Source organism: Ixodes scapularis, unplaced genomic scaffold, assembly GCF_016920785.2.
Source record: "Ixodes scapularis isolate PalLabHiFi unplaced genomic scaffold, ASM1692078v2 PGA_scaffold3__209_contigs__length_174095766, whole genome shotgun sequence".
Classification (NCBI taxonomy): domain Eukaryota; kingdom Metazoa; phylum Arthropoda; class Arachnida; order Ixodida; family Ixodidae; genus Ixodes; species Ixodes scapularis.
The window spans coordinates 30,640,542-30,663,710 of NW_024609868.1; the positions used below are offsets into that span (position 1 = coordinate 30,640,542).

General features: G+C 45.9%; 1 protein-coding gene across 1 annotated transcript; it reads right to left on the minus strand.

The window, feature by feature from the left end:
• Positions 1-1,854: 1,854 nt before the first annotated feature.
• Positions 1,855-22,785, minus strand: LOC115322090. Its single transcript, XM_042292367.1, has 5 exons — positions 22,529-22,785; positions 13,023-13,091; positions 12,360-12,438; positions 12,206-12,282; positions 1,855-2,012 (listed from the first exon to the last, which is right to left on the minus strand). Exons 1-5 carry the CDS (start codon positions 22,672-22,674, stop codon positions 1,976-1,978), a joined length of 408 nt encoding a protein of 135 aa, XP_042148301.1. The 5' UTR covers positions 22,675-22,785; the 3' UTR covers positions 1,855-1,975.
• Between the last annotated feature and the right edge of the window lie 384 nt (positions 22,786-23,169).

Sequence of the window (23,169 nt, forward strand, 5' to 3'; positions counted from 1 at the left end):
AACTTTTGCAAGGGCAATGATTGAAACAGGCTAAACTTTTTTCGCTTTTGTCTATACTATTGCTGACAAAACAAATACAGTAGAACCTCGATATGTGTCTCAGGGGACAGCGGGAAAAAAATGCGAGATCCGCAAAAATGTAAAAAAATGAAAAGGCCCCTGGGCAGCTGGGAGCTCGGCGGGACCGACAGTTTTGAACGTAAAAGCCGGGAAAATATGAAAACCAGGAACGTGGCAACAAGGTTCTACTGTATCTGTTTCTTGACTTTCCCCAGTAGCATCTTGCAAGGAAAGATGTCACGCACGCTCCTCAGAAAAGAATACCCGTATAAGCAACCTTTTCCCTTTGACCAGAGTTTATGGTACATCATTATTCCACTCTCTGCATTGTGATGTTCCAGTTTGGAGCATGAGAGATTCAAACATTGACTTTTTGACAATTACATACTAGGTATTTTGAGACCAGATTTTTGGAGATGTCAACATGCTCTTCACAGGATGTGGGGATGATATTTTTCGTTTGATGTCTGCATCTTTCAGCTACCTACGACTCAATGTGTTCTGTCAAAACCATACACCCTTGGAAAGGCCCGTTACATAGCCTGAGAATTGCAACGTCAATAGACATGTTGATTTCCAGTATTGTGCAGTAATACTGTATCGAAAAAAGGAATATAGAGGTAGTGCAACGAGGTGGCAATAGGCGGCAGTATCGCGCCTTCCGCACAAACATTAGGCCGAGAGTCTATGCCCGTTCCTTTAAAGCGGTTCTTCTCCTACGAGTTGCTCAGAGCCAGGCAGCGCTACTGCCAGCCTGTGAAATGTTCTATGGCGTACACCTTTTTGTCCCAACCAGTCCTTTTGTATTGACCTTTGAATAAATACCTGTGTTTGCATTTCATGGGTACAACTGTGGTGAACAGTTTGTTTTGTCGACTAATCCTAGAGAAAGCAAAGACTAATTGAAAGCAGGTAGGTACTTAATGCGGAGGGTAAAGCAAAGGAATCGAACATCTGCCGCAATGCTGTGCTGCCGCCAACCCGCCCGTGTTTTGGTGCAGCTTTGAGTTGCTTGAATGCATCGCATACAGAATCAAACTTGCAATGCCTGGGTAGCTTCTACGATTGTCCCATAGGCCTGTAGCTCTTGGGAAGTGCCCCTGACGAGCAAAATCTTATATTTTCAAATTGTGTTTCAGTCGTGCGCAACGACACTCGCCTATGTTGATATAAATGTGTCAAACAAAACAACAAAAACAAAAACATTGAAAAAAACAAAAAAACATGTTTGAATAGGACGATGAAGGCGTGAGACGCGCTGTTCTCTCGTCTATTTCAAAGATTCTCGAGTTCTTTCAGCTTTGTTAGCACATGTGGACAGATGTAGACAGATGCTGACAGACACTTGCATACGCCCGTGTATCATGCTTGACGGGACACTAGGATGCTGCTTATGTCAGCATTAAATGGTAGTGTCTTGCGGACGCCACAGCCCCTCCTTTGTTGTTGTGTCTTGCAGATACTACAGTGGCCCCTGGCCAGGAGAAACAGGCCTATATCTGACAAGAGTGTCCTTGATGAAGCTTCAGAAATGTGAGGACTGGTTCTAACTGTGCCAGCCGTAAATAAAGCACCATCAAGCACAGAATATGCCCACTGGAGTCCCTATGCACACTGTCCCAGAAGAAGCCATTGTATGAAGGGCAGTGGCAATGCATTACTGCCGGCGATGATGCTGGGTGTTTGGAGACTCCTGACTAATGCGAGGAACAGACTAATGTATATAGGAAGAGCACAACTAGGCTTGGCTAGACCAACAGAGCACATAATTTATGCAGAAGATGCGACGAAGAATCAGACGTGGCTACACATGAGTTTATTAGAAACGAAGGGTGTCCTCGAAAGCTCTAGCACCAAGCAACAATTCATTTAGGCCGGGCAGATCTCGCTCTTCGGTAGCATCGCTTGCCGTCACCTACTGTTTTTTTCCAGATTTCAGCTGTCTGAAGAACCTTTGGGGAGAAGAAAGAAATGTCCTGAAAGCTGCAATCCCTTAGACTACAAAAAATCTCCACGTGCCTATCGCAAGGCCCGTGAAGTCTCGCAAGGCACACCATTCTACCTCGGATTGGCTGTATTCCACCTCACAAGTTGTGCGCAGAGCTATCCAAGGTATGCAGGCAAAAGAGGGCACCCCTGCAATATGCTTTTTCTCTGTGCAATGATGGTGCTCTTAAGACCACATGCCTGTGTGACCCCTCCCCCCCACATCACTGTGCATTTGAGATGGAATATACAAGAGCAATGATTCTGAAAGGTTAGTTGGTTAATGCACATGAAGAGAGAATGGACACAAATTTATGGACGTCCGGCCATTCAGTGTCCTTATTCAGTCTTGTTGTACTTATGTTTCTAAAGCTTGATAATGTGGATGCTTGGGCAAGTTGGTAATTCATGCTTGGATGCAGGGATGGGCAAAATACATGCGAATATGTATCGAAATGCAAATACAAAATACTTCGTCAAAAAAAGTATTTAATTACAAATCTAATTACATTTCCAGAAAAGCATTTAAGTACAAGATACAAATACAACCAAATGTATTCGGTCTCCTCCCAAATACTATTCCAAATACATTCCTCAAAATTTGCGTCAGCGACTTCAGGGCACCTGCAACGGGTTTCTGGGTATCTCATTTTAATTTTGCATCACACACTCGGGAGTTAGTGTGCGAGGCTCTAGTAACGTAAAAGAATTATAATCACAAAAAAATGTAATCAGCTTGGACGTAATGGATGAAAAAAGTACAAAGCTTCAAGCAGCTTTTTTTGTCGATTACATTTTGGTATGGGGTGGCCAGACTGACCCATCCTAAGAGCCGCAAACAAAACCACGAAACTTCCAAGAGCCGCGGACGGGGGGGGGCACTCTTTTGTCCAGAGCAATAAACGAAACTCTCACTACTTTCAAACTATCTGAGTCAAAAGCAGTCCAACTGTGCGTAAGGTAGCAGTAGCACAAGACTATCAAACCAAACCCCAAGCTGTCTTTGGAAGTGCTCGTGTGGTGTTGGACCGGGAGGGAGGCGGGAGAGTGTGTGTTTGTGTGTGTGTGTGCGTGTGGGGGGGGGGGGGGGGGTTGGGAGGGAGCTGCGAGCCTCAACTTAACACGCAAAGAGCCGCATGCAGCCCGCGAGCCGCAGCTTGGCCACCCCTGGTATAGACCAACAAAGAACCGAGATGATCAAGACGCGCAGCACTAGCTAGAGAATTTATTATTGTTGCAACTCGCACCAGTCACGAAAATCTGGATGACCCGCGCATTTAGTATGTTCCAGGCAAAAATATGGATAGAAATCAGGCTGGAAAGCATCACAAGTTGTCACAGGCACTTATTTAGCCAGTCTGCCTGCGAACGTCGATTTCGTCACTATTCTTGCCCTGGACTAGCACCGTAATCACAAAGTCACTAAGCGCTTGTGCTTGATTGAGAGACACTGCATTTGGTGCAGAACATAGTTTTCTTCCTGCTCTGGACACATCTTAGGATGAGCAAAATGAGTCGTGACAATAAATTTGAGGGATGTGTTTTTGCCCACAAAATTGTATTTAATTACAATTGTATTTGAAATACCCACATTTTAGTATTTAAATACACACGTCAAATACATTACCCACTTCGTAATTAAATACAAATGCAAAATACACAAAGTATTTAAAATACATATTTCAAATACCTGTATTTGAAATACTGCCCATCCCTGCTTAAATGTAACAGCGCGGATGAATGTGTGACTGTTCATCCGCGCTGTTCCATCCAAGCATGTTTCTGAATTTCTCAAGTGAAGTAACGCTTATTTTTATCTCTTGCCATACTTGGAAGATAATTTTCGATGAATTAATGTAATGATTAAATGGGTTTCAAACATCTTCCAATGCAAACACTTGTGGTCTGCTCACAAGCTGTCTGACCCCAAAGATTTTGTGCACTTCTATACTCCGTGTCACTAGTTCCGTGCAGTGTAGGCAAAGGCAACGCCAGGTGAAGAGAGAAAGGACGAGCCCTAAGAAGGCGAAACGGGAGAGGAGGGCAGGAAGGGTGAGGGAAGGAAGGAAGAGCACCAGGAATGTTGGAGAGGAGAGGGGGGTTCTCTCCTCCTCCACAGTTTTCCTACTGCTTGCCCTTTCTCACCTTGCCTGGCGTTGCCTTCGCCTGTATTGCGCACAACTAGTGACAAGGAGTATAGTAAAGAATTTTGGGAAGGAGAGCAAAAATCCCCCCTCCCCATTGTCGCTCCCCCATCTCCTGAACACTTTCTACGTTCCTGGCTATTTAACACTGCTTGCTCTGGCAATGGACGATTTTGGAAATGCCAGCACCCCCAGTGAGTGCAGCAGGGAGTTTATGGAAATCTTGAAGCTGCTTTCCAACTTGACTCGAAAGTACAGGGAGACTGAAAGAATGCAGGTTTTGCTTGCTTACTAAACAATGCACCTTATGAAAGCTGCTTGTGACAGCATATACATGCTTTATAAGAAAAGCTTCAGTTAGTTCTAAAGCATTAAATGCTTTTTAACGGAACCCTCCCGATTCTAAAATCTTCTCTGTCTGTTGTTACGTCCATTTGCCGCTACATTTAGCGGGGAAATTGACGTCACGTGACCCAGGCACCAATTTAGTTTCTCCGCTAAATTTAGCAGAAAAAATCATGTGAGTGAAAATTACGTCACGTGGCCGCTATTCCAATTCAGTTTCTCACTAAATTACGCAAAACCTGATGTCGCGTGACCTATATACCAACTAAGATTCCCTGCTAAGTTTGGCAAAGAAATTGATGTCATGTGACCTCTACACCAATTGAGTTGCCCTTCTAAATTTGGAAAGGAAATTGATGTCATGTGACACGACGTCACGAGACCTATAGAGCAAACGTTCCGCGCTAAATTTAGCGGGAAAATTGATGTCACCAGATCTATACACCATTCAGTTTCTTTGCTAAGCATGGTGAGGAAACTGATGTCATGTGACCTATACACCAATAAGGTTTCCCTGCTAAATTTGGCGGAAAAATTTATGTCATGTGACCTGACGTCATGAGACCTATAGGGAGTATTCACTGGCAGCCATAGCTGTGTGCGCGACTGCTGAGCGAGTGCTGATGACGTGCTTCCACAGTTCTTTCGCCACGTGCATTCTGCACCACCAAGATTGCTGGTCTTAGCAGCCTATTAACGTGAGCTCGTTCCGAGCATGCGCTCTAAACATCGCCCTCATATATGGCGTCCAGTGAATACTCCTTATAACCAATTAACATTCCCTGCTAATTTTAGCGAGAAAATTGATGTCACATGACCTATATACCAATTCAGTTTCTCCGCTAGGTTTAGCGAGGCAATTGATGTCCCGTGACATATACACCAATTAGGTTTCCCTGCTAAATTTGGCGGAAAAATTTAGGTCATGTGACCTATACACGTTTGCAAGTCCGGCTTCAGGGCGCCGCCATCTTGCTTGGAAGCGTCATAATCCACTACGAAGCCTTGCTAAGGCATCGTAACCAGATTATGGCCACACCCAAGCGCACCCCACTGAGCAAGATGGCGGAGCCCTGAGACCGGACTCGCAAACATGTATACACCAATTCAGTTTCCCTGCTAAGTTTGGTGAGGAAATTGATGTTATGTGACCTATACAGCAATGAAGTTTCCCTGCTAAATTTGGCGGAAAAATTGATGTTGCGGGGCCTGTACAACAATCCAGTTTTCCCGCTACAACTGTTTAACATTTTCTAAACAAGTTTAAACGACCACTCATTGAATACTGCTAGAGCCGTGCATATCCGCAATAAACTGGCAGATGCGGATAAAAATGAATCAAATTTGGCGAATTGCGGATTGGATGCGGATATCCACGGGTCCGAATCTACATTTTTGTCGAGGCGGCCCATAAATGTGTGTGACCGCACCGTGTAGAGTGAACAAGTGGGTAATACTACGAAGTGCATCATCGAATGCATTGCGGGAGCAAGCTACTCCCTTAAATAAAAGGTGCCAGTTAGAGAGAAAATTGTTCTTTATGTCAAGAAAGATTTGATTCTCGCCGAAGATCGCTTTAGAACAGTCTATCTTGGCAAAAGTGCTGTCCCTAGAAAAAGTAAATAATGCAGGAGCATCAGTTGTCCCGGGAAGGCATGTTCTTGTTCAGCAGGGAAAGAGCTGAAAACATTCTTTGGGCAAATAAAACCCAAAAAGTACAAGTCATATAAAAGCAGAAGCCTGCAAGTGGTTTCTTCGCCTACGATTAGATTGAGGACTGAATTTGATCCTCTGGAGTGGTGGAACTGGCGCCAGCACGAGCTTCCGCACCTCACTCTTGTAGCGCAGTTCGGCCATGCCCCCCAGCAACAAGTGCATCAATGGAGAGAGAGACTTTCCATTAGCGGGTATTAATTTGAGAGGCGAACCAGTCTGAATCCGTCCATGTTGATGATATTCTGTTTCGTCTAACCGCAACCTCGAGAAGTGATACGTTGCGTATGTGTGCATTTTCTTTTTTCGACAGTTGGCACCGAGTTGTTTTTAAGTATGTGGTTCCGAGCATGCAGTTGAGGGTACGTGTTTAAAACTGAAACCGATAAGGGGTGTTGCCGTTATTGAATATTGATATTTTCCCAGTGGTCTACTCATGCATCACCACATACACACAAGTACTTTGCTGCGGGGAGTGAGCGCCTTTCCTCTCCCACTTTTTTATTGTTTGGCCTAAATAAAATGACACAATGTTATTAGTCCGTCGTTTCTTAGTTTACATGCTTATAAAATAAGTGTCTGCTTGAAGTGGGTTTTACAAAGCAAAAAGGAAAATAAATATTAAAATTTGCTTCCTTTTAAGCACATCTTCTGGGCAGAGTGTCAGTGTCACACCTTCCAAGACAATCTTATAATTGCGATAATCTTTCCAGCAATGTGAAGATGATGAAGATATTTTACAAATATAATGAAGCAATACAATAAAATGACTTTCACCATTTTCTAACATAAGGAGTTTGTCTATGAAGGTAAGCAGACAGCTTACAGAATACAATCCAGATGCTTCTTTTTTTTTTTTTAATCTTTATTGATGCTTGATTTTATAATGTAAAATGAATGCGTTGGATACGGTTGGGATGTGGATACAAAGTCTGCGGATGCAGATTGGATGCAGATACATACAATCACCTAAGAACATTGCGGATGTGGTTCGGATGCAGATGCGAAGTAAGTGGGCGTGGATTCGATGCGGATGATCAAACTGTTATTTGCGCACGGCTCTAAATACTGCACTTCACGCATTATAGGTGTCATGAGAGCCAGTATGAAGAGGGTGCCAGAAGGCAGATGACAAAGAAGTCAGCAAGAGGGCTGAGTGTGAGGGGTCTTGTGCTCGGATTGCCGATTGATGTGCGGGCTCACCTGCTATGTATCTTATCTTTAACCCCAATTAAACGCCTTATTTTAGCCAGTCTCGTCCCGACATGGTGGCAGCGGTGGGATGCTGTGCAACACGGTTGCGAGGAGAAGTCAACTAGCCACAACAGCAACCGCTCCGGGGAGGCGGCTGTAGGTGTCCTCCCAAAGGTACGGGAACACTCAGAATCCGAAACTTTGCATTGCCACATTAAGGTATGTCTGCAACGACCATGTCGACCGGTAAGCGATGGCCACTGGGCAACAAGCTGCGCAACAACCAACGCCGCTAAATCCTTTTGTTGTTGAGTTGCCGAAAAAAATTGGATTTCCGACATCTTGAAGACTGGAAGCGTTGGTTCACCTCATGGCAGAGATACGGTACCGGGTCATTTCTGGGTTAAGAAAACAAGACAAGGTAACCCAAGTGAACATGTTAGTTTACGCTATGGACCACGAGGCAGAAGACGTCCTGACGTCGCTGAAACTGACGGATGCCCAGAAACATGACTTCAGCAGACACTTTGTCCCTTGGACTAATGTCATTTATGAACGTGCAAAATTCAACAGGCAAGAAGTGCGCGAAACAGTCAACGCCTTTCTGACAGATCTCTACAAGCTGGCAAAGGTATGTGCATACGGCGACCTAAAAGAAGAGCTAATTAGAGACTGACTCGTCGTGGGATTTGTCGACATTAGCTGAGTGAGCAGCTTCAGCTCAACCCTGAACTATAGTTGGAGACGGCGATCTCCAAGGCTCACAATTCGAAGACGGTGAAACAGCAGCTCAAGGAACTGTGACCACAGGCACAGCCGAATGCGATAGCAGAAAAGCTCCACTCCTCTGTGCAGCGAGCCAAAAACAAGAAGCAGCTATACTAGTCCGCAACAACCAACAGAACCAAGCTTGCAGATGGCATGGTTCCACGCGCCCACACTCCTGCGGCAAGTTCCCCGCTGTCGACATGACATGCAATAGGTGTGGAAAAAAAAGACACTTCGTGCCAATATGCCTTTCCACGAAGAACAAAACCCAATACAGCCAGAGTCAGCACCACGCCGCACTCGAAGAGGTTTTCTTGGGTGAAGTAACAGATCAACTCGGATCAGAACCAAGGAGGATCACAGCTTGTGTCAACGGCTCCCCTGTAGAGTTCAAGGTGGACAAGGGAGTTAACGTCACGGCCATCATGTCCAGGGTCTACAACAAGTCGGTCATGGGACCACTCGGCAGGCCTACGAAGGAACTCCTGGGGCCTGGCCGAGCCAAGATTCCTATTGTGGGACAATTTGAGGCGACCCTGAGGTGGAATGGACGATTGTGCCAGGAGCAGGTGTTCGTAGTGGACAAGCTTCACGGCGTGCTTCTGGACCGTCCGGCGATCAAGTCTCTACGAGTCCTGTGTAGTCGTCGGTTGTCGAGGAATCCGAGGAAGGGATAACAACACAGCCCACATTTTCAGAGACTACCACAAGCTGACCGCGGGTCTCGGACTACTGAACACTGGCTACAAGGTAGCTCTGCTTCCTAATGCCACACCGTATGTGGCAACGTATCCGAGGCGTGTGCCTCTTCCAATGCTTCCAAGTGTCAAGCGGGAGCTGGAGCGGATGGTGAGCGTCGGAGTCACCGCAAAGACTGACCATGCAACTGAGCGGTGTGGACTGATTGTGGCCAGAAAGAAAAACAGAGAACTATGCATCTGTGTCGATTACAGTGGCCTGAACAGCTGCATTCTGAGGGAGCGAGTCTTAATACCAACTGTCGACGAATGCCTTAGAGAACTGGCAGGAGCACCCTGGTTCAGTAAGCTCGACGCCAGAGCGGCCTACTGGCGAGTCCCACTGGCAGCCATATCGCGAGAATACACAACCTTCTTGACGCCATGCGGTAGATTTCAGTTCCTCCGACTACCATTTAGTATCTCCACTGCACCTGAGTTCTTCCAGCGTGAGATGCTTAGAGTGCTCGAAGGTCTCGGGGGCCAAGCTCGCCTCCAAGACGATGAGAAGAACATGACTCAAACTTGCATCGAGTACTCAAGCACCTGCAAGATGCGGGCATAACTCCCAACAAGGACAGATGCGTTTTTCGCAAACAGTCTGTAAAATTCCTCGGACATGTCGTCTCGGCCAACGGGGTCAGTGTGGATCCAGTAAAGATCAAGGCTCCCACTCAACTGACGCCGCCAGGAGATGTATCGGACGTCAGGTCGTTCCTGGGTATGGCAAACCTCCTGGCCAAATTTCTCCCTGGACTCTCTCAACTCACGAAACCGCTTCGTGATTTGCTTCAACATGATGCTGATTGGTGCTGGGGAGAGCCTCAACAAAAAAAGCTTCGACTTCCGTCAAAAAAGCACCGATGACCACACCGGCACTGGTACACTAAGATCCTCAAAGTCATCTCACAGTCTCAGCGGATGCATCCTCATACGGCCTTGGGGCTGTCCTCCTTCAGGAGACGCCCGGAAGATGACTCCCTGTCGCCTATGCATCTTGGTCACTCTTAGAAACCGAACAAAGCTACACACAGATTGAAAACGAGGCACTGGAAATCACATGGGCATGCGAGCATTTCCGCCAGTATTTACTTGGTTTGCAATTCCCCATAAAAATCAACCATAAGCCGCTCATGCCTCTGTTGTCATCAAACGCATAGATAAGTTAAGTCCACAATTGCAGCGTCTGCAAATGAGACTGTTGGAATTTGACTACATGATCTCCCACATTCCCGGAAAGGAGATCCACACAGCTGACATACTCTCACGGAAGCCTCAAGCAATATCGGACAGCAGCAGTCCAAAAAGTCTTAAAGTAGCTTTGACAGGATACGACCTACTCAGCACAGAACTTTTACCGGCCTCTACCAATATGCGGAGAGAATCAAAGAACAAGTGAGATCCAACTATTGTGACAGTCAGGAACTATTGTTCTATAACGTGGCCCAGGGGCGTGTCACTGCCACTTGCAGTACAGAAATATGCCAATGTGTCTCAAGAGCTCACGGTTGTTGAAGGAGTTCTCCTTAAGGGAAGTTGCATCGTCATCCTGCCAAGCATGCAGGACGAGGTGCTGGAAAGCCTGCACACAGGTCATCAGGGCGTAGGTCGTCGCAGAGCTTGAGCCAGTCAACCAGTTTGGTGGCCCGGCATTAGCAGAAGTGTTCCAAGACTACATCTCAAGATGTCCAGGCTGCCAGACATACCAAAAGCCTGGCACAAAGCCCCTGCTACACACTCCACTCTTGAATCATCCATGGGAAGTGGTATGTGCAGACCTCTCTTACGAAAATGGCGAGTACTACCTCGTGGTGGTAGACTATTTCTGTAGGTTCTCTGAACCTAAGAAATTAAAAAGGACAACCCAAGACATCACACAAAAACTCAGCCAGATGTTTGTCCGTTTCAGAGCACCCGCCATCATACGGTCCGACAATGGGCCCCAATTCGCTTCCGCCAAATTCAAAAAGTTTGCGAAGGAGTGGGGATCACGCCATGTAACAAGTAGCCCATATTATGCACAGAGCAATGGGGCAGTGGAAAAGACCGTACAGACAGCGAAGCAGCTGCTTAAGAGATCGCCGGACATCCACAAGGCACTGCTTGCTAAACGGGATACCCGTCACGAGAGGCGGACGAAAATTACGACCTCCAAGCCGCCTCAACCTGTAGGTGCTGGGAGTCTTCAAAGAAAGGGGGGTGTCGTCAGAGCCACAGTACGAAGAGGGCACCACAAGGCAGATGACAAAGAAGCCAGCAAGAGGACTGAATGTGAGGGTCTCGTGCTCGAAACACACCAACGCAAGGGATGCACGCCGACTGACGTGCGGGCTCGCAGCCATGTATCTTACCTTAACCCAAATTAAACGCCTTATTTTCGCCAGCCTCGTCCCGACAATAGGCTTTCGAGATAAAGACCACTGCCAAATTTTTTATATACAAACAAGCTAAGAAGTCTACTATTTTATTAAAAATCAACCGAGCAGCATCAGCCGACCCGACAACATGGCAAGCAGTGACTGTCGCCACGCTTTGACAAGCTCATGGTCCCTCAAAGCAAGAGATGGTCATTCCCATGACCAGCACCAACTGATACAGCGCGCTTCTTTCTCACTAAGCATGTCTTGTCTTCTACAGGTGCCTAGTTTCCCCCGTATACTTTTTTTGAACTGCTACTGTTCCATTAACTTGGGGTAAAGATGGTAATGAAAGCATAAGGTCAGCTTATGGTTGGGAAAACCACGAGGCTGCGGGTAAATGACACCACACTAAAAAGTCTCTATGGTGTTTGATGGAGTAGAGTGGAACGACACAACACTAAAAGTCACATTTAGGTTATAGAGGCTTCTTAGTGTCGTGTCGTTTACCCGCAGTCTCGGGGTTTTTTCAACCATGTGCAATGTACACCAGCTCGTTTGCGCCCTTACATTTTGGTCAGCTTTGCTGACAGTTTCTTCAACCTCCCGTCAATGTTTTTTTGTTTGTTCTTCGTACAACGGAGCTGTGCAGCTAGCTTTCAATTCCCAGGCTGCCTCACACATGCTATGAGAGGGAGTGCACTGTTTTGCAGAATGATCTATTACATTTTCAGAAACAACTGACTTATGCAGCTAACAAACCAAAGCATCCACAACCATGGTAGGCCATGACTGCCGGCCTCACTGGTCACCAAGAAATATGTTGCTACCCCAGCTGGTAAATGCCCTAAGTCTACACAATGTGAGGCTAAGACAGAGCAACAAACAATCAATACTCAACTGCATCATTTGCCAGTTGCTTTCTTCCCTTTCCTTGGCCATTTTCCTTAAGTGTGCAAGGGTGCTCCTTGCAGATGCCTGGACACAAGGGTGAACCACATAATCAGCAACTGTGACTGAAAGGCAGCACTTTCCGATCCATGCAAGTTGCTCACCTCTTTCTGCGTGTAGGTACTGATGTCAAGGCCACTGGGTGCGAGATATGCAAAGGCACGATCAATACCTGCAACAAAACTATTGAACAGAAACAAAAAAGGTGCCTCAGCATAACCTGCTTCCTGTTCCGTCTAAATATAATATTTAGGCTAAAACATTTCCACTCTACTCCATCAAACACCACAGAAATCATGAAGGAGTTACTCGGTCACTCGTCTGGCACAATCATGTGGTTCAGTGTCAACGAAGGGGTCATTCACCATGTACTGAAAATCTGTCGAGGAGTGCACAAATAATTAAAGAAACACAAGCTTGAGGGTGTTTTTGATGTTTGCTCTTCAGACCTTGAAATGCAGCCTAAATACTGGAAGTACCCTTTTTTGAGGAAAACAAAAATCAACAACCAGTATACAATATAAGAGTCCCAATATGTCTATAAACGGAGCCTCAGCAGTGTTGTGCATCATCGAATGAATTTCAGTAAACATTTGCAGCTAACATGCACACAGTTAACTGGGACAATGGCAGGAACATGATTTTGTCTTGCGATTGAATTGGTGCCAGAAGTTTGGCTGCGGACGAGCTATGACCAAGATGGCTATGTAGGTGAAGAAAGAGAACAACAAAAGTATCATCTTAAAAAGCATGCACAAAACTCTTACGCATCTCGGCCTTCGTCCAGAGCCTCTCTGGATGCTTCGTCCAAGTCAGGGGATGATGAGATGGTTGCCCTAGCAGATAAATAATAATAACAATAAGATAATAGCCCAGGCGAGCTTATATAGAAAGTTGCCTACATGTACAAAGCACGAAACAGTTAGCACAAAAAAAAAAAATGCAATTGCCAGGTTTTTTTTTTTTTTTCTTTTTTTGCACAGTGGAATTATCTTGATTAAATTTGACAAAGCAGTGGAATGTGACTATCCAGCATGCCAACCTCAAATGTAAACTTTAGTGCTTGTCATGAAATGTTTGGTAAAAATCCGATAGAGTGGCGATCTCATACTCGTGCTTTGTCACGCAGTGTACGACTGCAAGCATGGCAACCTAGATGGTGGTACTTGTGTGCAAGCTTGTGAAGTGTGCACATGAAAATGACTCTGGCAAGCTGGCAACTGCACGTGCTCACCCAGACAAACAGGGGCATGGCACGAGCGAAAAGAAGTATGATGATGACTTTACTTCAAAGCTAAGATTGTGAACTAAGTGACAAGGGACGGCCTCACAAGTGTCACCGATCGCCAGTATAAGGTGTTTTCACATGACGTCAATCTGCCATTTTGTTGTCAGTTTGTTTTTCTCAAACAAATTTATTGATTTGAAGGATTACATCGCAACTTGTTGAGATGTCAGTGCAGTAAGACTCATAAGCTTCTGTGCACTATGTTTTTGATAGTTCACATAAACCCCTGGAATGCTCGCCTTTGGCACACTCCAGAAAGCTCACAAAGACAAAATGGTGGATGAAATTAGGTCAGTGAAAACACACTATAGTAGGCCGAATCGCGGACTAAGGCGTGTATTGCTGTGGTCGTGCGTCACTACCAACAGCCATTGCTTGACACTCACTATATGACAAACCATGAGAAAATACAACTTTCCTGATTTGTTGGGTGTTTCTCGACAATGAAACCCTTATGGCTTTTCTGTCGGGATTGTGCCAAACATTTTGAGTTTCAACAAGTATGTTTTTGAACTTTTATAAATCAAAATATTTTTCGTGGTCAATGGTAGACAGCTGTGACCCCTGTTGGAAAAAAACAAACAAACTGGAGTGCAGTTTAATGAGATAAGGGTTGTCGAGTCGGCTGCGCTATCTTTGTTATGTGGCCTACGTCCACTCCTGGGAAACTGTTGCTACCATTAAACACTAAATGACAGCCGAGTTTATTTGAACATGCACTAAATGACAATCTTTGTTTTTATAGATTACTGACTAGAGATCTTGCACCAGAAAGTTGTATGTGTGCCAGTGATCTGTGCCATGTACAAAAGTAACATTTGCTGTGTTCTGTGGCAAAGGATTGATTGTACAGTGATGGCCAAAAGAAATACAAACAACAGAGCATGTGCCTTTCTGAGCATGCAGAACCTTCTAGCAGGACTTGCTGGTACTTCTCTGGCGAGATTTTTATCACCGTTTCCTGCCATGGCATTATCTTCACTGATGGCCGTGGGTTGGCACTCATTGTTTTGATGGTAGGCAATATCTTGAATTGCTACTCATCATAATCGAAGAGCCCGTCAGTGGTCGTGCGGAAACGGGAGCACACAAAATTGAGCATTGTCATCTCCAGTGCAGAATGATCTCACTGGTTGTTTTCTGTTTCAGGCAACGAAAGTCGTCTTTTATTGCAACGTAATGACTGTATTGATGGTGCACAAGCCCACGGTGCCAGTGAATTATTGGAGAATGACACTCCTTCTAAACAAAATTGGATGAGCTTCAGTCGAATGACTAAGCGGAATCTGTCAAGAAAATATGCAGCTCCTGCAACTGTACAATCAGTTGCTACGGTGCCACAAATTCCTATGAAGGAGCGGCACCTTTCACCAAGACGACCACTGAAAAGCACTGTGCAAGTTTAAAGAAACACTGACACCCCCCCAAAATAAAAAGATTAATTTTTTGTTATTTTGCCAGAGTGACACATATATTTTTAATAAAGTAAAAAAATGCAACTGCTCGAAACCGAAACTGGACTGGGAGGAAGAAGAAATATAGAGGAGGAGAAAGATACCAAAAATCACGTGGCTGTACAACTTTTTTTTTTCTTCAATAAACGTATTTGCAGGTTTTTAGAAGCCACAAAAAATGGGTATCATATTTTTTGCCCATTTCTAGTATTCAGTGTGTGCCTTCGATGACCCACGACATTGAACATCTTTGAAGGTGGCGTCTAAACCATAGAAAACGGCACGTGACCATGGAGAAGAGAGTGAGCATGGCTCAAACAGACCAGTTCTAGGTCAGCGGTTTTCAGGTGGAAAGAAAACAAATTTCGAGCCGCAAATTGTGTTCTGGGTAGTTGGGTTCTCATATGGCATGTACAAATAAAAACCTTGGTGAGCACAAATACCCTGTCAGTGTCCCTTTAAGGCAGCACGTTGTTGGCATCAATCACAAAGATAAAATTTGTTGCGATTAATGAAGAAAGATAACCGGTTATGTCAGGTTGGTGCAATTATTTTCCTCATCATGTATTTTGGAGTAGTTTCGCACATTCTCTTTATACACTGCCCTCATCCGCCGCTATATGGCACTCCAGGTGTCGTTCGGTCACCGCTTCGTTGTTTGTACTTCTTTTGACCATGAGTATGGGCATCGCAAACTTTTGTCGAACCCAAATTTCACCGTCGAACCCCTTTATACTTTTTGCAAGTTCGACGAAGTTCAACTTATGGATGGTGATGCCCGGCTTCTAAACAAAGATTTCGAATTTTGGGAAACAAATGACTTAGAAAGTAGTTTACTTGGCAGTTTGATATCTTAGACCAGTGGTTCTCAACTATCAATGTTTCGCGGACCCCTCGTGGATCGGCGGAGATGGTGGAGAATCCCGTTCGTGATGAGGGGAGGTGAAATCTATAGGTTAAAGGAACACTGACACCCCGCAAAAAAATTCTTTAATTTTTTGCCAGGCGCTTCATTATGGTTGGTCGGAGGACTACCCAATTAATATTTTGCAACAGAGTAGCATATTCTTTTAATAAAGCCAAAAGACGCAACTGCTCAAAACAAAACTGAAACCCGCGCACGGAGGTCGGAGAAGTGGAGAGAAGAGTGTGAGTGGCGGAAGTCACGTGGCTACACCCAACCGTGCGTTTTTTTGTTTTCTTTTCTGCATAGCAGACGACATGCGGTGAAGAGGGAACTGTTGTTTGCCGTGCGATTCTTTTGCAGTTATGTTAGTTAAGCTCGCTCTTCTGTACTTCAAGATGAGTTGTTTTGTACACTGAGGAGTTGGGAGATGAGTAGTGAGTGCCCGTGGTGAATTTCCATGATCGGCTCCGAAAAGAATACACCCAAGATGTTGCGTGAAGAGCTTGCTCACATGTCCTGCGTCCGAAAAAAAGTGGCATTGTGCGACAGAGTTTCCGAAAGATCAACGGGATCGGGACCAGTGGCTGGCTGCAATTCCTGTATAACATTTACGGGCACCTCGGAAAGCGGACGCTACCTGATTTATATGCTCCTTGCATTTTGTGAAAAGTGATTACATTGAATTCGCAGGTGTCAAAAAGGAAATCCCGTACCATTTAATTCAGTGACGTGTCGCCCACAACATTTCTTTGTTATTTTTTCGTTGTTTATTTAGAAATGTAGACATCGGAAAATGTTTGAAAAAATAAAAAAAAAAAGCTTCACTAGGGATTGAACCCGATCCTACCGCGTGTGAAGGGGACGTCTTTCCCACTGAGCTACTGGAGCACCTCTTTGTTGGGAGATCTCCTTCCTTAGTAATAATTCAGCCAGTAAACTGTAAGTTGCAAAGCTTGCTGCCGATTTCTTTCCAGCAAAAGCACTCTGGGGCAAATTCAGGAAGCACGACGCATTGGCGACATTCGCACCTAGTAAGAAAATTGTACGCGTGCATATTCAACTCGAAGTAAACACTTCGTGTGGTGCTTGACGTTTGCGCGAGCGATGTCTTCAGCCAGGAGAAGACGGCTCGGCGACGTCTTCGTGCAAATCGGCTTGGTGGTCGGGCGTGTCGTACGGGATGACTACCAATTCTTTTGATCAGTCCCACATTCCTCTTTCAAAGGCAGACAGAATTCGCCGGTACCGCGAACGACAGTTTTGAAGTAGAGGTCCCACGCCCGTCGTCCGATGCCATCGCCGTCCAGCCCGCGAGTCCCACAATACGCGAAACGACGCACGCACAGAATGCTTCCAGTTCTTTGTGGAACTTTTTTTTTGCAATCAGCATATTTGCAGCTTTTTATAAACCACAAAAAATGTTTCATATTTTTTTCTATTTTTAATACTGAGTGTGTGCCTTCAGTGACCAACGACTTTGAATAAACTTGGTGGTCGCTTCGATACCTTAGAAAACGGCCCGTGACCACAGAAGAGAGAGTGAGCGAGACGCGAACCGGCCAGTTCTTGAACTGCGGTTTTCAAGCAGAAAGAAACCGAATTTTGAGTCGCAAATTGTGTTCTGGGTAGTTGGGCTCTCATATGTCATGTAAAACTAAAAGCTTCGGCCAGCATAAATACCCTGTCAGTGTCCCTTTAAATGTAATATTGATTTGATAAATAGATATAATTAAGGGCTAGAGTGAGGTAGACCTCCCTTACTGACATTCACACGAGAAAACTCGCCTGAAAACTGAAAGATTTCTTCTCGACCTGGAAAAAAGGTAACTTTTACTTCCGGGCTTGACTGATGAGGCAGGGCTTCGCGGACCCCTAGAATGCCTTTGCGGACCCAAAGGGTCCGTCCGCGGACCCCCGTTAGAGAACCACTGCCTTAGACCCACGTTACGGATAAAAAAACAGGGCGCAGGATGGCCAAAAAAACCCACACTTTTCGTGTAAGGCTCGTCAAATTATGAGGCGCTGGAGAAAACCAGCCTCTGTGCTAAAAAGCCCTTGAAAAGAAAAAAAAAACATTTTAACAGTCTGGGTGGGAAGCACATGTAAAAAGATTAATTTTACACACAAAAAAATTTGTAGAGCAATATTGACTGTGTGAGACGCCATTTAGTCGGCAGTCACCTCCTTTCCACTTGCATTCTCTCTCGGAATTTCGGGCACATGGAGGAGAGGTGAATCGGCTTCGCCCTGACGACCGAATGACCCGTTACGACATGGACTTTGCGGGCAGAATTTCAAATAAATCTCTCGCCGTCGATATTCCTCTAAAAATTTTTTTTACGCATAAAATTTATTTTTTGACATGCATGTCCCAACTAGGCGGTTAAAAATATATATTTTTTCTTTTTAGGTTTTTGTTTTTTTTCAAACACATTTCTTTGCTTTCTTTTTGTCCACTGAAAAACATGCGGGAAGTGCCTCAGCACGCACCTAGTATCGCTGCACCGCAGTGTTCTTCCCGCAGTAAAAGGGCTATCTGCTTTCATCGCCGTCACCATGGCAACAAACACCAAATGACCTTTTCGGACAGCGCTTGCATCACTGGGGAGCGTGTTAACCCACTCCCCCCCGCCCGCGTTCCTGCCGCTTCGCGACGGCACTCTGCGGCTGCCCATTGCAAAACTATTAAACTTTAGCTAGCAGACTGCGTCCCGAAAATCAGCGTTTGTTGCCACGGTGGCGGCAACGAAAGCATACGGCCTTTATACTGCGGAAGAACACTGCGGCGCAGTGATACGAGGTGCGTGCTGGGGCCCTTTCTGCATATTTTTCAATGGGCGGAACGCGAATAAAAAGGGTTTGAAATGAGACCTTAACGCAGAAGGCTGGTTTTCTCCAGCGCTTAAATTATTGAACAAGCCTTCCACGAAAAACATGTTTTTAGACCCGGGTTTAAAGATAGTTTTTTTTACAGCAACATGGGTCTAAAGTATCAATGTGCCGTTTATATTATACCTTATAAATCGGCCACCGATGTTTACACAATATCAAAGCAAAAATAGATACTTTTTATTTCTTTTGTTAGTAACACTGATCTCTATGACAATTGCTGGACCGTGCTTCCCTGCTTGGTTGCTGCAGCGCAAGTAAAGCCACCTCACGGCCATCTTGCTTGTAGACAAATTGCAGTTTTGCTAGTATTGCAGAGACTGGTGGCAGCGTGCTGAAGACATGTTTTCTACTCGTTCGTCGTCATTCGCCGAATAAGCTTTTTAGGACCCTGTGTAAACAATGAGACTTGCCCTTGAGACAACGTGGAAATTTTTATGAAAGCGCATTGCCACAGGAAAAAGGCACAACTCGTCAAAAGCAAGTTTCGTCGGACTCACGGCATGATAAAGCCTCCTTGGCACGCCAAAATGCTCCGTCTCTGCACCTTCGCGCGCTTGGATATCAATCAACAATTAAGGTTCGATGCCGTGTGAATGTATTCTGCGAGTGCAATGTGTATGAAGCCCTATGTGCTTCTGAAGCAGCGTTTTACTTTACTCTGACAACTGTATTTGTAACTGGCGGCAGGCACTCACAGTCCAGAAATGAGCCTGATCCAGTGTCCAGTGGCGACGGAAGGGGGACGGGGGGGAAGGTAAGTCTTTTTTTTTTGTCGTTAGACGGTCTACAGAATACCAAGCAACAGCTCCTTATCACTGATCAGGGGCCCGGCTCATATCAAAGGTGACATCAAGCTTGAGAGCAGCTCGCCCAGTTGTGATTGGTCAACAGAGTGCACACGACCCTATGGGCTGCGCTTCAAAGATTTTCAATTGTGCCATCTTGTGTTTTTGCCTCTGAACACCAGCCTTGCTCCACAGCATTGCTCTGTATGTGCTGCCATGCAAACCACTAGAACAGAATTGGAACATAGCCATGGGTAATAGTGCATAAGAGCAACCGTACAGAAATTTTTCCCCCTTTATTGATAGCAAATCGCCGGAACAGCTGGACAATCCAGAACTCCATGGCCGATATATGATGCAAAGACATATCTATGCACGACACACCGTCAAAGCTTTGCCGCGGTGCCGTTTCTTGATCAGTACCAAAGCATGCGAAGGTACAAAGACACAGCACTTTGGTGTGCCAAGGAAGCTTTAATCATGCCGTGAGACTGGCGAAACTGGTTCCGAGTTGTGCCTTTTTCCTGCAGCACTACGTTTTCATAAAAATTTCCACATGTTCTCAACGGCAAGTTTCAACGCTTACACAGGGTATTAAAAAACTTCTTAAGCGAATGACGACAAACAAGTAGAAAATGTGTCAACATGCTGCTGACACCCTCTGCAACGCTAGCAAAACCGCAATTTGTCTAAAAGCAAGATGGCCGCCCGATGGCTTCACTCGCGGGAGCGGGAAGCGTAATCCAGCAATTGTCACAGAGGTCAGTGGTTATTCATGTGAACCATTGATGCAATACCACTGATCTCAATGACAATTGCTGGATCGCGCTTGCCGCTCCCGCAAGTGAAGCCACCGGACGCAACCCCACTGGGATACGATTTCCCGTTTTGCTAGCCTTTTGCTGCGGTTTTCCAGCGGGCTGCAGACACGTTTTCTACTCGTTCGTCGTCATTCGCCGAGGAAGTTTTTTGAAGACACTGTGTATTGTTGAGACTTGCCATTGTGAACACGTGGAAAATTTTACGAAAGTGCAGTGGTGCAGTGTCGCAGGAAAAAGGCACAACACGTCGAAAAGAAGGGCTGGCGGCATGTTCAAAGCTTCCTTGGCACGCCGAAGTGCCGTGTCTCTGTGCCTTCGCGCGCTTGGATACCGACCAAGAACCGACGCCGTGTGAATGTGTTTAGCGAGTGCAATGTGCGTGAAGCCGTATCAAAAGGTACAACTCGTCGAAAACGTGTCGCCGGTGTCGCGGCGTGATCAAAGCTTCCTTGGCACGCCGAGTGATGCATCTTTGTGCCTTCGCACGTTTGGATACCGGTCAAGAACTGACGCCGCGCCAAAGTTCTGAACGTGTGTCGCGCGTAGATGCCTTTAGATCATTTATATATATCGGCCACGGAGTTCTGGATCGTCCAGCTGTTCCGGTGAGTTGCTATCAATAAAAGGGGGAGATCTGTAAGTGTTCTTATGTACTATATTAACCATCGCTATGTCCCAAATCTACTCTAATAGATTCCGTGGGAGCACGAATAGGGCAACGTTGTGGAGCCAGGGGGGTTTTCGAAAGCAAAAGTACAAGACGGCGAGAATGAAAATCTTTGAAGCGTGGCCGATATGGTCGTGTGCAATCTGTTGACCAATTACAATTAGGCGAGCCGCGCTCAAACGTCAAGTGCAATTAAGTAGGTTGATAATAAGCCAGCACTGATCAGTGATGAGGAGCTGTTGTGCACGGTATTGTGTAAATCGTCTAAGGACGAAAGAAAGACGTACCTTCCCCCCCATCTTCCGTCGCTAGTGGACGCTGGATTAAGCTCGTTCCTAAACCGCGAGGGGAAAAGACGCTGATCCAGAGGCACGAACAGCTTCACGCACATTGCACTCGCTAAACACATACACACGGCGTCGGTTCTTGGTCGGTATCCAAGCGTGCGAAGGCACAGAGACACAGCACTTCGGCGTGCCAAGGAAGCTTTGAACACGCCGCCAGCCCTTCCTTTCGACGCGTTGTGCCTTTTTCCTGCGACACTGCACTTTCGTAAAATTTTCCACGTGTTCACAACGGCAAGTCTCAACAATACACAGAGTCTTCAAAAAACTTCTTCGGCGAATGACGACGAACGAGTAGAAAACGTGTCTACAGCACGCTGGAAAACCGCAGCAAAGGCTAGCAAAAACGGCAAATCGTATCCCAAGCGAGTGAAGTCCGGTGGCTTCACTTGCGCTGCAGCGAACAAGCGGGGAAGCGCGATCCAGCAATTGTCATAGAGATCAGTGTGCAATACCCACAACGAATATTGCACTTCCCCTCTGCCAGGTGGCGGCAGCTTGTTTGCAAATTTTCGCGAGTGCACAATAAAGTCGAACTTAAATCGAACTTTAGTTGAACATGACGCTGGAGGTTCGAAGACTCGACCTTGGTCGAACTCGAACCTGGGCAGGTTCGACCATGCGTACTTCCACGGCCACGATCATTATCTTGTTGCCACCACGAGAAAAGTACAGACGGGCACATTTCCGTCACTTTAAATGACTGCACTGGGTGCTGTGGACGGGAAGTTTTCTTTTGAGCTAAAGTCAAAACCCCAGTGACGAACGTAAGCGTGCCGTTGGTTTGACCGAGCGGTCACTTATTTCGCAAGGAAAGCCTTCTAATTGGAAAGCCTTCAGAGTTTCTTCCGTACTCCTGTGCCGCATGATGTCAGGCTATGATTAACAACATGACCGACTACAAAAGAGATCAGTGGCAAGGACTCTTGCTGTGCGAAGACGCGGCAAACCGTGACGCACTCTGCGCAAAGCAGCAGACGGTCTGCAGCCTAGCTACACCATTGGTGTGTGCAGGCACGTATCCAGAAAAAGTGGGGGAGGGGGGCGCCTTCTCCCCTATTTCCCGAAATCTTATTGGGCTGATTAATAAAACGATGAAAAAATTATACACTTGCCAATGATTATCGATGAGGTCCTTGAGCACAATACTGGTGGATTCAGCCAGAGGGTGTTTAGGCTTATTCGAGGTGCGTACCGGTGATTTCAGCGACCCGGCCAGAACATGTTTCGCGTTCTTTTTCACCGCCTTCCTTCTTGCCATGCTTTGCTGGGCTTAGATCAGATATAAATTATGAAATGATGTAAACAAAACGCTGAGACCACGCACCGCCGCCGAAACCACGGCGCACGAACCAATACGAAATACGGATTTGGATTCGGATCGATGCGGCGATCTTTTAAAAATCCGAAACTAGTTCCCCAGGGTTGCTTTTGCAGAAAATGTTATCCACTTTAGTAGACCGCGTTCCTTTTAACCTGAAAGCGTTAAAATAATTTAAATGCTTAATAATAATAATTAAATAATAATAATAATTTTATTCCAGCATTTTATTTTTTTTTATGTCAGACTGGTCTGTCGAAGCCAGGGTTGGCTTGTGTGACACACGACCCAGCAATGATGTTAGCCAATGTGAGTGGTAGACGGGCGCCCGGGCGGCGTATAAGCAAACCATATCCCGTACAGCACCTGGCCACGCCCCCTTGTCACGTGACATGACGTCACTTCCGCCAAGGCAATTTGTCATGTCACGTGACC